Genomic DNA, 15,499 nt, shown 5'->3' with positions numbered 1-15,499 from the left:
GCCTCCACAGGGCCTCCCTCCTATTCACAGGGCTCTGAGAGGTGGAGGTGGGGGTCACCACCACAGATGACATCCAGCTCCTTATAGAAGTGGCAGGTCTTCAGCGCAGCACCAGAGAGACCATTTGCCTCCTGGTACGCCTGCCTCAACTCCTTTATCTTCGCACGGCCCTGCTGCGTGTCCCATTTCTAGCCTTATCCAATAAGCCATGAGAAATCTGCCTGAAGGTATTGAAGTTCCCAGGGCTGAAGCAAAGCTGGGACTGCACAGCCTCCTCTCCCTGTAGTGCCACAGATCCAACAACTCAGGGGTTCTCCAAGCAGGGGAGAGTTGCTGCAAGGAGCTGCCACAGTCAGCTGGAAAGATGTGATGCGAGTTCTCCATGCCGAGAAAACATGAAGAAGTGGAATTTCAAAAATTACCAGGCCTTTAAAGAAGGGAGGGGTGGAAACTTGTGTACCTGGGTGCAGGGCAGCAAAGTTCAAACTGCTGACCAGAGCGGTCAGAATGGGCATTGTGGGACACCTCCTGGAGGCCATTTACAGTGATATAACCAAGCACGGTGTCTACACCGACACTTTGTCAGTATAACTTTGCCACAAAAAACTATGCCTCTCATCAAGGTGATTTTATTTTGTTGGCAAAGCAGGAGAGTTTTGTTGGCAGAAGGAGCATTGTAGTGTGTACACCTCCACTGTTTTGTCGACGAAACCTGACTTTTGTTGACAAAATTGCGTAGCATAGACAAGGGTACGCAATTGACATAAGTTCACTTGCATTCTACAGTCCTCTTGTTAAAAGTGATAGTCAACTTCTATGTACATTGTTTACCTTCTATTATTAGAAGACCCAACCTCCGTATAACAGGGTATGTTATTTCTGTTTTTTCTGGTTTACTCTGTGCATACTTCAGCACTTCCTATGCAGAGAGTTTCACCCTTTTGTTTGGGTGCATTTTTCACACAAAAGGATGGAGAGGTACATTTACAATTGAATTTTGTCTTTTTAAGAACAAAAATCAGCAGGAGAAGTAAAGTCTGGCAGGTATAGTACTAGAAACTAATTTAAGCTCATTTTGAAAGTTACTGGATTTGAAGCAAGCTCCAAAGTCTTTTTCTTTCATGACAGCAATAATATTTCTAGGACACTCAACATCAGGGTAGTTAAATGCTAATTTTTAAAAAATATAATATTTCAGCCATGATCTGTGGTTCTCATTATAGATCACTGATGACTTAGCTACACAATAGAAATTTTCTATTTGATAATATAATATATATGAGTGAAGTTATACAGCTCACATACTTAAGCTTCAGAGTGTGAGGAAAAATTGCTTTTGACCTGAGACCAAGCATGAGAAGTTTCATACTCCAAAAGAAAAGTTTCTATAAATTCATCAAGGAATGAAACAAAACAAAATGAAATGGAAGCATCTTTTAAACTTTAACTAGAAACAACAGTGTTTGCTGCTAACGAACACTATGATATTCCTGGTATGAATTAGTGCACACAAGAACACAGCTATGAGCCAATGATTTCTGGTTTCAGAATCACATTAACATCCTGTGATCTGTTTGAGTAAAACAGAACAGAACAATGTAAAATAGCCAGAAGAAATTGGCCAGCAGTTAATCGGGTCTCTAGTAACTCCCTAAATTTATCAAAAGTTTGACACTTCTTCCTGATAAGCCTAAGAATATTTCCTGGGAATGTGTTAACAAAGGACATTTCCAATGTTAAGCACCAGTTGCTATATCTAGTGGTTGTTAGTGTCTTAGGTCATGCCTTGCAAATCCCAGGGTTATTAATGCATTTGTGATTTATTAGAAACGGTGTCTAGAGCACTTACTCATTCTTGGTTGCATCTGAATGAAAAAGAAAAAAATTTAAGGATTATAGACCAACATCAGTGAACCTTAGTTTGGCAAATGTAAAATGTTATTAGTAACTTGGCAAAGCAAGACAGGTTAAGTGATGAATAAAGTTCTGACTAAAAATGATTAGGAGAGAACAAGCAGGGAGAATTTGCTGCATCATGACTTTGGAAGGATATTTAGGCTAATAAGATTTTTAAAGAAGTAGAACAGAAAAGAACAACAAAGAGCAGAAGGACTTTCAACCAGCAACCTGACTCGTGGACCGCAATGAGATACAAACTAGTTCTGTAGACAGTAAATACCACTTAAAGAAATTCCATGGCCATTTCCAAACAGCCATCTATTTTGCCGCAAATTTTATTTTGGAGTTGTTCTTTTTTTTGTTATATTTGTGTTATTACAGTTAGGGTCAAGCCAGTGAACGCTCATTGCTCTAGGGGGGCTCAAGGTTTGGTAAAACATCCACATGAGTAAATCAGCTATTTTTATAGATGGTTGTTTTATGTCTTGTAATAAAGACCACAAAAATTAGAAGTGGGCAGAACTACTAATCTGTTCTTATAGCTGACAATTCATCTGGTCTCTTCTCTCCAAAGCAATCCATCAATGTCAGATGATGCTTCAGAGGAAAGTAGAAATTCCCCGTAATCCATTTATTTGTGCAATACTCCACTCATCCTAGACAAATTTCTTCCTATCACATCACTGATTATTTTATGGTCTAAACTATGGAGTACTGATGGCTCTGTGATTTATCCCTCTTAGTGGGACAGATGTTTGTTCTTATACAACGTGTAACATTTTTCTCTAAGTTAGATGCCTCAATTGCTTGCAAAGCAAGTTCCAGAGGTTTATTATGTTGATTAAAATTATTTATTTAGTAAAACATTGTTGATCTTTAGAATGGTCTCTTCTTGTACTAAGACAATTGCTTGTGTTCTGAATACAACTCATTCCTGCATTTTATCCTCAATTTCCATTCACTCTCCAGCCTTCGTCTTAAATAAAATAAATAAATAAAAAAATTCTACAATTTTAGTTGAGGATATTGTTACATCTCAAACATGAGTGAGCTGCTTCCAAAATAACCAACTAGGGATTTAGAGGGTTGACTCCTGAAGTTAGGAGTGAGGGGTATAGTTCAATACATTCTACAATACCTTGACATCAGACTTTTGTTTGTTTGTTTGTTTTACATAATATAAACTGAGGCCCAAGTTTTAAAGAAAAACTTATAAATATTTCTCTAGCATCTCTATGCACTAGTTGTCAGAGTTGGAAGTGACAAGGTTAACAGTGAACTTTGAAGGTCTTTAAAAATACAGAGCAGAGGTTCCCAAATTTCACCTTTAAGAAGCTGCACTAGTCTATTTTCAAAACATTGCTGCCCATGATAAACCAGCCAACTTTCTTCTCCTCAAAATATATGGGTAAGAGCTGTAGAAATGGAAACACTGATGGCTCTAGAAAAAGGATACTTGCAAAGCTAACAACAACATAGTCCTCTCTCATAGTCAGTGATGTTCTTACTCAGCTAACATGACCTGTCTGTCTTCCTTCCAGAATATGTGCACTGTCCTTGGAATGCACAATCTCTGCCCACCTAGTGCCTTAGTCAATATAGCCACAAATCAATCAGCTGGCAAGAAAGCAATGCTCTGCACTATATTGGCACGCTAGGAATTTTAAATCTCCTTCCCTGTTGTTTCTGAAGGAGTGTATAAGCAGAAGTTGTCTCCTATCTATCCAGTCTCTGCCTAAATTTTGATTTAATCATCAGTACCACAATCCAGTATTTGTGACAGTTTGTTTCCAGTGATCCAAAGCACCGAAATCAGAACATAAATACATACCTTTGTAATCAGCAAAGATGCAAAAGGAGATACAATACAGAATACTTTAAACAACAACGTGACAATGAGGGGGCTGTTTAATAACTATTATTTCTCTATCTAGATCTGTCACTATCATGGGGGTGGTCTATCATAAATGGGGAGAAATTTCATCTGAAGTGTCTGCCTGGTTAGCACAGTCTACCTACTTAGCCTATCCACCATGTTTACATGTGGAAATGATGTGATAGCTCATTCTTCAATAGCTCTCCATCTGGACAGTATTCCAAAATTTAAAAAATCACTTTTATTCTGGAATGGAATGTCCATAGGGGAACAATTCTGGAAGAGCTATTGCTAGTCAATTTCCCCATGTGGACAAGGTCACAGGAAAAAGAGAGGAGGCCCTTTCCAATAGTCACTGATGGCTTAGACTTAAGGTTTATTAAGACAATGCTAGAGTGAGTAGCTTTAATAGTTTTAGTCCACTCTCTTTGTGGAGTGCCAAAACTAGCTTGAAAAAGGGAACAGAGACCCAAAGACACATGAGGTTCTAGACTGGCTAGGGGAATGCACGTTGGTTATGTTCATGTAATATAAGCTTTCCTCTTATCTACCTTAACTAAAAGCTAAGTGAAAAATTAGATTTGACTCAATATAAAATGCTTTTTTTGCTAATGCTTTGTTCCAGCTATTAAATAATAATATTTTGTTTCAAGATGACTGTGGGTCACTATCACTGGTCACAAGTTCCTGAAACCTGCAGAATGGTAACTGGTTGGCGTACATGCAATAGCATACCCAGGTCCTGGTTCTAAGAGTGGAAGAATCATGAGATTTCACCCAAGACAAGAAAGGGCAAAAGGCCGAACACTTAAGGTGGATGAACTCAAAGAGATCAGAAATGGGGGAAAAGGTGCAGGGAGCTCATAACAATGACTGACATTTTGGTATATAGAATACATTTTGATGTTTGTTTGGGAGTGGGTGGCTAAAGTAAAATGGGGCCCACTGAGAGTGGATTATCTATTTTTGTTTCCCATCCGATTTGTTTAGCACAGAGCAGCAATCTGTTATGAAATTTTCACAACTGTGAGAGAACAGACAGCATAGTTAAAAAAAATGCCCAACGTCCTTTTTTAAAGACCCATGAATTGTCCATTGACTAGCTCATATTCTAAGAGCGTATCATCTTTTAATTCAAGAATAGTTTAAGGAATTGAGCCTACCCTGAGGCACGTGCCCTCTTGCTTAGAAAACAAACCTACCATGTTAATACACACATTGCCCATTCTCTAAGGGCTGGTGTGCTTTGCCATGCAGTTCAGACTATGGGGCAGGAACCTTTCAGATCATGCCCACAGCATCCACTCAAGGGAGTTACAGTGCAGCACTGTGGTACACGCTGCTAGCATAAGACATGCCCTAAGAAACATATTGACATGTTGCAGAAGAGGTAGCAGGAATGTTTAAAAAGGATCTAGTCACCTAACAAACAGCTCCCACTGAAGGAATGGGAGTTCTGCTCCTACTGAAGTGAATGGGAATCTTGCACTTTATTTCAGACGCTTGATCCTGCTCTCACAGTTTAAGAAATGCAATATCTAGAATTCCAAACCTAAGCAGTAATAGTCAAATGACCAGGGAAGTCAAGTGACATAACAGGATTTGGTTTTGTACCATTGTTAATGCCACTATGAAGATGTCGCTGGCCTAAAACAAATCAAATCTGTATGACTAGTATGAATATCAAACATAACAATCACATATTCTGAGACTATTTCCCCTGCCCCTGGAATGGAACAGTTGCATAGTTTGTGGCTACTAGTACAATAGTGCACTGTGAAACTGAACGGATTCCTCTTCCCCCAGTAACTAGTGCCATAGGACAAGGCTAGCATTGTACCCCTATTTAACTGTATGCAATACAAGCTAGTTTAAAAGCTCCAGTTTAATTTAAAATCAGTGATGACCATACCTCTGCTATGAGGCATCTACAATAAGCATATTTTCAAACTGCACTAAAAACCAAAATTCCAAGTAAATTGGGGGTTTTAGATTAGATTAGTTATGCAGATGTTCATCAAAGATCAGTATTTCTGGTATAGCAAATATGTAGCAAAGAAAGGTACCTTTGGCTTGAAAATTTGCATATGGAAGTAAAAATAATCAGCCAACTCTCTGAAATGAAGTACAGAGGTGTATAAGAAAGATTTTTAAGATTAACAATATTGGGATTTTAGTACTCTGAACTACACACATCAGAATTTACTTCTTGTTTGTAATATAATCAATAATTTGACTGCTATGTAGTTTTTATTAAATCATATGTAGTGCTGGTGTTTTCACCAAAAGCAGCTCCAGTATCACGCTGCTTACATATGTTCCATTTCATATGTCTTATTTAGGAGATGATATAATCATGAAAAGTGTTCTGAAAGAATAAGTAGTACTTTATAAAACAGTGCTAATGGACCATCTTACACTTTGAATACCTGACATTTTACTGTATGCTACACCTTTTTCCATTACCTTTACTTTAAAACACAGAAATAAGTATATCAAGATTTTTGTTTGCACAAAGGGATCTTCAAACTGCTATGCTGAGCTAGCAGATTCAGAAGAATTAAATGAACAAAAATCCCAGTTACAGGCTAAAAGCTGACTTGCTGGGTATATTTTCAGAGCATTGTGCCAGTTTTAGCCAGCCAACTCTGACTATGACGACAGTCACACTGCTAAAACGCTGTGGAGGGCTTTGAAAATTTACTCCCTTTGTTTTGAAAGAAGGTGGGTTGTGTCAATTCTTTGAAAAGGTGATTTGATCTATCTTCAATATGCGACATAAAAGAACCAAACATTGTTTGAAGAACATATTGGTCTTTGAACAATTGTTACTAGTGAGAAGAGGAAAGTATCGTGGAACTTGTGTAAGATTATTTATTTAACAGGGCCAATGATAAAATAACTGATTCATACAGCCTTAACACAAAGCAAAACCCAATCTCTCAAAACAGAGCCCATTTATCAGTGTGAGATTACCACCAGCACCTACTGGGCAATAGATTTTCACAATTTCAGTAAATTGCATGCATGTTACCATGCACACATAAATGAAAGATTAACAAGCTTAATGAGACGTCTTCCAATTGATTTCTAGCAGGTGATTTCAAGGAATTACTGCATTTGTTTTAAGTGTTGTTACTGAGTAAGGTTGCAACAGAATTTTACACTGTGAAATTACTATATTCAGAGGAGTTTAAACTATACGATCAGAAAACGGTCAAAGTTTAAATTTTTTTGCCTAAATTATAGCAAAAAAATAAATAAAGATAGTTTTACTGACCCTGTCTCTCAGCAGGGAGTTTCCATAGTTTCTTTGTAGAGGTCCCTATCTTTAAAATTTCATCCATGCCTACAATGCTGTAAACATTTTCTAAAGCATACAATCTGAAATTCTTTGTTAAAGCTAATATTAGCCTTGTCCTTTTGAGAATATAAAACAACTAATCTTAATACAACTGAATTAGTATTTCACCTAACCATTGATTGGCAACCCAGGATTAACTAGACAGGTACACCTCCACCTCGATATAATGTGACCCGATATAACACGAATTCGGATATAATGCGGTAAAGCAGCACTCCGGGGTAGAGGGGGGGTGGGGTTGGGGGCTGCACACTCCGGTGGATCAAAGCAAGTTTGATACAATGCGGTTTCACTTATAACACAGTAAGATTTTTTGGCTCCCAAGGACAGCGTTATATCGAGGTAGAGGTATATTATCTATTTTCCAGACTGGGAAACCAAGGCTAAACTTCCAACTTCATGCTTAGACTAATCTGGCCTTCCAATATGTAAAGGAATCCCAAGAGAAAGGGAAGTTAAATGTCTGACCACCCCCCTCACTGGAAAGCACAGGAGAGACATTTCCTCAGGGAAAGGTAGACAAATCAGGTCTTTCTTGTAGATCTAATTCTAAGATTGGAGATGTATTTACAGGCTTGGTCTCTTGTCTGTTCTCCATTATAGGGAGCTATAGGCTCTCTGTAGTAAGAGCATTGGTACCAGTGTTCTGACATCAGTTTAGGGGGGAAAAAGTTCAATGCAACAAGCCTACAAGAGCCAGCAAAGCAGGGTGGATATAAATCAATGATTTAAAAAAAAACAACCACCAAAAAACGGACTTTTTTTGATACAATGTTTTTTGAGGAAAAAATTTATCTAAAGATACATTATAACTGAAAGATATCTCATCACGGAACAGGGATTATAAATTATAATTCTATAGTATGAGACAATATATTGATACAATATTTAAGAAAAGTTTTGTAAATGAGTTCCAATAGTTCATGGATCAGGGACCCAATGTTATGGGGCTTCACAGGCTTCTGGACAGATTATTTAGGTTAATCTTTCAATCTCCCCAGGGGACTCCGTGCTCATCCTAAAAGATACCATCAGAGATGCTTAGTTTTGCAGTTCTCTAACTGGATTTGTGTCTCCAGAGGTAACATGCTTGTTAGCAGCAAAAATGTTTTAAATAAATAAATAATATATAGAGGTGAGAAATAACAGACCTCAACCCTATTGTCCCTTTTCAAACTTGTGTACAAAGAGTCAATCCCTTACTTCTCTCTAAAAGTGAAAAGTTTCAAAAAGTTCAATGAACAGAAAATTATTGGGGGCAGAATAGATCTGGACAAGGAGAAGTCTGGAGATAAATGTGAGAAGTGATGGACATACGCTTGTTTTGTTAAAATATTATATGTTTGCTGTTGAAGAAAAATATCCAGAATACTTAATGTTGTTGTTTTAGTTAAATAAAACAATTTAATGTCTGTCTGGTGATGTTCTCCTCCTAATACAGCATAGCAAGAAAATCCTCCAAATATTAATGATTAGCCTGTTGAATTAGAGATAGTTCACCTCCCAATTTACCTTTGAAATAACCAAACAATCATTCATTTTCTGATATAGCTGTAAAACTAATCTGAAAAGTTTTCAAAACAAATCACTGTTTAAAAATGTGGAGTGTGTACCTTCTAAAAATGAAACCTACATCTCTGAGTTGTGAAGAATATGTATTAAGGTTATAACAACCAACAAAAATGCACCTTTATGTAAAAAACCATGATTAAATCGAGTCTTCCTGACTAGTGATTTAAATCAATTTGATTGAACTCAAATCCACCATGCAACAAAGACAGAAATATACTATATTTCTTCAAGATGAGTAAGTATTTTCAATACTGTGGCTTATGCCTAGACTGGAAAACAGATGGTAGCTGTCTAAAGTGTATATGTAGTTCCTTGCTTTTGAAAGTACATATTAAAAATATTGGCTTAATGCCCTTTACAAATTAACTCACAATTTATAAAACTTTGCCTTCCAGTGGTGGCTCCCATAGTTAAAACAGAGACTTATGACAGATCTAAGACATTCATTCAGAGCACTGGGTACATATACAAAATACATCAACAAAGCTATACATTAAAAAACTGGACTAGCATCCAAACAAAACCTAAATGCCTTGCAAGCTCCAAATCTAAGACTCTAAAACACTCTACTCTGCTACTGAATGAGATGGCAAAAATTCAAATTGTCCACCACTAGAAATAAATTTTTCAGCGTCCTAACAATAGCTGATGCGGTGGAGGCAAAGACATTTTCTCATGCAGAGCCATGGCATGAGACTTCAAAAATTCTTTATGTAACCCTCTGTCTTACCTGATGAAGAGCTCTGTGTGGCTTGAAAGCTTGTCTCTCTCACCAATACAAGTTGGCCTGAAGAAAGACATTACCTCACCCACCCTGACTCTCTAATATCCTGGGTCTGACACGGCTACAACTACACTGCATACATGACTTAACTGGGGACATCTGCCTCCAGACTACTAGCTGACTCTCTACATGCTTCATCTGCCCCAGATCATCTGCATACAAAGGAAATATACAGAAACAAAACATGGGGCATTTAGGAGACACCACACTGAAAATAAATGACATAAGATCATTAGTGTTCTACAACAGTGGTCTGTTAGCAATATGTCTCAGAAGTAGGAAGTCAAAAGGTGTTTAAAAAAGGCCCTTTGACTCAAGAGATGTGTATCCTGAGCTCAAAACAAAGGAAGATAGGGTCCTGGATAGAGGTCCAACCTCCATTCTGCCCACTTCCAAAGCTAAAGCAAAAAACAGTTCAAGAGTATGGCCAGCTATGTGTGGTGACACAGCAACACCTGAGATAACCCAGATGATTTACCCACATTGACAATGAAGTCACCCAGAGCAATCAGCTCAGCTCTCAATTAGGGATTCTGCTATGAAACAGGGCACTCTCTACTAAGTCCAAAGTAACACCTTCCCTGGACTTTCAATAAATGGACAAGCTACCAGATTAATTTTTGAGTCGGAGACCACTTTTGGAAGTAAAATTCAATTAGCATAGCCACACTTCTCAGTTTATGTTCAACCAAATGCCCAACTGCAGTGCTAAACTTCCTACAGTGTCATCCTACCAGGATTATCACTACAAATGCAAATTTAGGAGCCTCATCCATGACCAACTCAAAGATAACTGTAACTACCTCTGATGTGTAGGTCATTGTCACACTACCCTCCTCCCACAAGGGCAGAATCAGGAGATGGCCAGTGAGACTGAGCGATTTCAAACTCGGTCTCCATCTTGCAACTGATTTAGTCCTGCCTTGTTTCCCGTTGCCTAACACAACAGAGGCTGAATAACGAGAGATCTTGCAACCAATCCTACTTTCTCTTCCATTTTAAACCTTCATCATTCTAGTTTATATAGTGACACAACTCTCGCAGATATCCTAAAGCAGCTACTGAAGAAGTGCTGCTGAGATGAGGTAGATGGATGCTAGAAAAAAGACCTGCACCCACCCCAAGCAGACATATCAAGACCATTTATAATCTCTCAGATTAGACTGAAGAACATGGGGGGGGGGGGGGACAAACAAACAACATGAAACCCTCTCCAGAATACAATCAGAATGCTACCAGTCTCTTTATATCCATCCCCATTAAGAAGCTCCACTTCTCGTAATTCCCACCCCAGTTCACACAAGCTTCAACCCCATTTGGTTTAGCAGTACACATTGATATTAGAACTATATATATTTTAATATAACATATGTGCTTAGCCCTTCAGAACAATGATAACAGTGCTGCATAAAGAAGAGACACTAATTTTAAATGAAATGTTCTAAAGTACTTTGAAAAGGCACAGCTGTACATAAGTGTTATTTTTGTACACACAAGTGAATGAATGTCCACTGCAGATGGAACAGTATTCTAAGTCTTTGGTTTCTTAACTATTTGTGTGCATGTATTAACAAAGACAACTGCTACTTCCTTAAAGCCATAGGAATACTTTTAGAGTTTCTGGGCATCTAAAAGATTTGGAATTACTTCTAACTTCTTTACTTAGAAGTCATTAATGCTAAATTGTTAGAAACTTAGCAATTCCACTGCAGAATCTGCAGCCTACAAACAAAGTTATTTAAGTTTTCAGATTTTTGATGAAGTTTCAGATATTAGGGACACACTTCAAAGGATTAGAATATGCTTCAGTCTTACCGTTACAGCCCACTAAGACTATGGAAAATTAGAAGATTGGATATTATTTTGTCCATAAATAACCCCAACAGTACAACTAAAATGGTGAGAAACGTTTCCAAAGACAGGCAACAAAAGCGTTGTTCTATTCTATTCTCGATAAAAAAAAGTTCAATGAAATTAAAGTCTTTCCTCCCCTTGTTTTTCCTATTATCCAACCTCCATCTGTCCAAACACTGTATATATCAAGCTTTCAGATATATGAACAATAGGTCTTTAGTGAACACAATAATACAAGTCATACATAAAATTAGAAGTCTGATTCTGAATGCTTACGTGTATCTACAATTGCTAAATTTCATCTGATTCAGTGATTAAAAATTCAGTTTCTCTCTCGCACCTATACTGCATGTGGTTATGAACTTTCATTGTTTGAAAATGCAACATGCAAAAGTAAGAGAAGCTTTAAAAAGCCACACACCAACTGTCCTATACCACTTGATTCTGGGCACATGAGAATCAGTCAGGCCCTCTTAATAATAATAATAATCCTGGATTATACCTTGTTACCTTATTAGCAATGCAGTTCTGTACCCTGAACATTTTCAGTGGCAGCATCCTCCTTATGAAGGAATTTTTTAAATAGGTCACTCCATTTCTAACATCTTGCATAATGTAGTCAAAAATCAAAAACTTTTTAGAACTGGGAGGGTACTTCAGTAAGTCTAGTGCTCCCAGATATCGAACAGGTACAGGCAGAAGAAAACAACTAGGCTCATGTTGCTGTCCAGGGAAGAGGTGTGGGAAGAGAAGCGGAAAACAAAAACAAAAACAAAATAAAAAATAGAAAAATTCCTCCTGCTCTGGTCCTAATGCCAGATGAGACAGTGAGCTGCAGAGTTTTTGCAGGATGTCAGACAAGCAAAGGATCCTAAGAAGCCACGTTATGCTTGCACTTAAGGCCAGTTCTAATAAAACTGCATTTTATAGCCACATACAGATCTTTTGATGAACACTTCCAGACTCTCTCTCTAAGTTAATTTAAATATGGTGTCCTTAGTGTTAGCTCCTTTCCTGAGAAGGACAGTAAATGAGCTTCCCCCACTATCACCTCCAGGAACTTTCTAATGCATTTAACTAGCAGTGAGATGCTAAGATTAAATGTTTCCCTGAGGTTAAACCCCAAAAAATGACACTGTGTGCTTTGTTTAACTTTTCTTACATACATACTTGTTACTTCTTGTAAGAAATCCAGACAGGGTCGGCTACTTCCAGAAATACTTATTGAAACAGCCAATGGGGTCTGTCCTTCATAGTTCTTTGTGTTAGTGTCTGCTCCATAATTATATAACATTTGTGCACAAAGCACATCATCTCTAAGAGCAGACAAGTGTAATGGTGTCTGTCCATCTTCTAAGCGGCCCAAGTTTGTATCCGCCCCTCTCTGAAGAAACATTCGGCAGTAAGAGTGATTGCTTTTGATCACAGCGTATCGTAACAGGAAACCATTTTGAATGTCGATGTTGGCATTGTGATCCAGAAGGATTTTCACGCAGCTTGACCTCTCTCGGATAATGGCTAACTGAAGCGGTGTAGTACCTTTATCACTAAGCGGATCAACCTCAGCCTTGAACTCCAGCAGGAGTCTGACAAATGAGTCTCTGCCATAGTGGGCTGCTACATGGAGGGGAGTCCAACCATCATTGCTTTTTGCATTGATAATGTCACTTCTATATTCTGATTCCAACATCAAGCGCGCAATCCTTGCCCGGCCATGCATGGCAGCATAATGCAGAGCAGTGAAGCCTCCAATTAAGTCCTTAACTGTGGGATCAGCTAAAGTGAAAATACAAAACAAAGGGAAAAAGTTAGAGTATAAAAGACTGCAACCAAAAAAAAAAAAATTAAATTAAATCAAACGGCAGAATGTTACTCTTCAAGCAAATCTTGAAATAGTTTGACATGCTTCAAACTACTACTTGCTTTTATAGACTATGGGCCAGATTTTTACAAGTACTTAGGCATTACTTCACTTAGGAACCAAAATTGCCTAACTCCCTTTTGAAAATGAGATTTATAGACTCCTAAATCAGTTAGGTGTTGCAATGTTGAGTGCAGCAACGCCAAGATACATTTAAAAATCTGGGCCTAAGTTCCATTTTAAGGAAGAGTCAAATGATTTATTTAGTTTAATAAAGGTAATCAACAAGAAAAAAAAATGAAGTTATGTTTAAACACATGCATAGTTCTAGCACTTTTAAGCTAATTGTTCAAACTTCTTTGACCAGCCAAGTATCAGAGGGGTAGCCATGTTTGCTGCTTTTACAGATCTAGACTAAGAATGCTGTGGCACCTTATAGACTAACAGACGTTTTGGAGCATGAGCTTTCGTGAGTGAATACCCACTTCATCGGATGCATAACCCATGAAAGCTCATGCTCCAAAACGTCTGTTAGTCTATAAGGTGCCACAAGATTCTTTGCTGCTTTGTCCAGTCAGTTCCTTTCCAGCTCTGTAATGTCACGCTTCTTTCTCTCTGTTTTATTTTCCCTTGTGCTGTTTCTTAGTCTTAAAAAGAAGCATGTGTAGCAACATCTGCTGTCCCAAATTACAGATGTTTTGTGGTCTGGCAAGATGGTGTTGTTTTTAGGGTGTAATACTGTATTAGGTAAAAAGTTTCTCTGCGGTCTGTAGGATTTCCAAAGCATGTAAGATATATGTTATTTCAGATCATCTTGATAAAAGTCTGTTTTTATAAGATGAGAAGTCTGCTCTGAATTTATAGTTTTACAAAAATTTAAGATTTTACAAGAATGTAAGCATCCCCTTATGGGGAGGAAAAAAAAAAATCAGGAGATATGGCAGTGCTAAATTTGCAAGTGACCGGATAGTCCCGTCCCCCCAATCGCACGACCACCAACAGCACAGAAATTCAGATAGTGTGCGTGTGCTCTCATATATTATAAAAATAAAAGAGAGAGAGAAAAAAAAAAAATCAACCAGACCAAGTTACCTAATTCCACTCCTCACTCCTGGACACAGAGACACATCCCTTGCACCCCAAATGATTTTTCACAAGTCTTTCCTCACATGCACTAAACATCTTACTTTCAGCCAGCTAACCGGACTGTGGAGCTTGTCCCACTACTATTCTTACCCAGCTGGCAAGGCAGTCAAAGGGTAATCTCCCTCCATCTTCACCTATGTGCATCACTTCGTAATGTGCTCAACTTCTACCAGTCTACAGCTTGGAAACTGGAGTCCATTTCCTAACCCAAGTCTCCTGGTTTGTAAAGAGAGGTGCTGTCCACAGGGAAGACCAGACTTCATTTGACACTATCACATTATGCATTTCTACTGTGCAAAATCCTGACAGCCACATTGCTCAATTCTGACACTTCACTCATTGCATTTTTCCCACCCCTTCAGTGTTTGAAGAGGAAGGGGTGCAGACGAGAGTATGATGGAATGACCTTTCTTCCAGAAGGTCAAAGGACAGAACACAGCTCCCTCTGGAGGCTGTCAACACCTCTTCCAATGTTGGGTGTTGTATGTGTTGCTCGGGATAAACACACTGGTTCCCCCATCCCTTACCACACACACCAACATCCAGGCAACTGTGCGTTCCTCATCCTTTGCAGCATGGGGAGTACGATGATAAGCCCAATCTCAAATTCCAACCTACTGTGAAGGTACAAGTGGAGTTTGCAATATGATATGGCAGCAAGTTAAGTCAATGTAATGCTGGATTAAATATACAGAGGAATCCAGTCAGAGAATGGAGAAGAAAAAGTTCTGCTTTATATGGGTCTGAAGTGCCCACACCTGGAATCAGTTATGGACATCACCTCACCAGAAATATTCATAATTAAGACAGAATTCAGAGGAGAGCAACAAAAGTGATGAAGGAGCTTGAGAGGTTTTTTTAAAAAAAATATAAAAACAGGAAAGATTAAGAGAGCCAAATAAGCATAGCATGGCTAAGCAATTAAAAACAGAGCAGTGCGGGGAACAATCCACAAAGGGTATTAAGGAATGGGAAGTATTATTGCCTGAGGTAAGTAAAGTGGGTAACTTGACATATGAGATGAAAATAAGGATAAATTTAGATTATGTATCAGGACAAAATTCCTTACAGTGAGCTGTATTAGACAGTGGAATAGTCTCTCAACAGAAGCAGCAGAAGCCTGAGTACTTGAGAAGTTTAAAA

At 38.3% G+C, this 15,499-nt stretch overlaps 1 protein-coding gene across 3 annotated transcripts in view; it reads right to left on the bottom strand.

Moving 5' to 3' along the window:
• ASB7 (ankyrin repeat and SOCS box containing 7) overlaps positions 1-15,499 on the bottom strand; it is a 45,723-nt gene that overhangs the window by 9,837 nt on the left and 20,387 nt on the right. For all 3 annotated transcript variants that reach the window (XM_032766057.2, XM_075069723.1, XM_075069724.1), the window contains one exon: positions 12,520-13,125. In XM_032766057.2, coding sequence (XP_032621948.1) covers positions 12,520-13,125 — 606 coding nt within the window. The remainder of the gene's footprint in view (positions 1-12,519; positions 13,126-15,499) is intronic.

This window comes from Chelonoidis abingdonii, chromosome 9, assembly GCF_003597395.2.
Source record: "Chelonoidis abingdonii isolate Lonesome George chromosome 9, CheloAbing_2.0, whole genome shotgun sequence".
Classification (NCBI taxonomy): domain Eukaryota; kingdom Metazoa; phylum Chordata; order Testudines; family Testudinidae; genus Chelonoidis; species Chelonoidis abingdonii.
The sequence above is the reverse complement of the archived record's forward strand: the minus strand, read 5'-3'. Positions and strand labels throughout refer to the sequence as shown.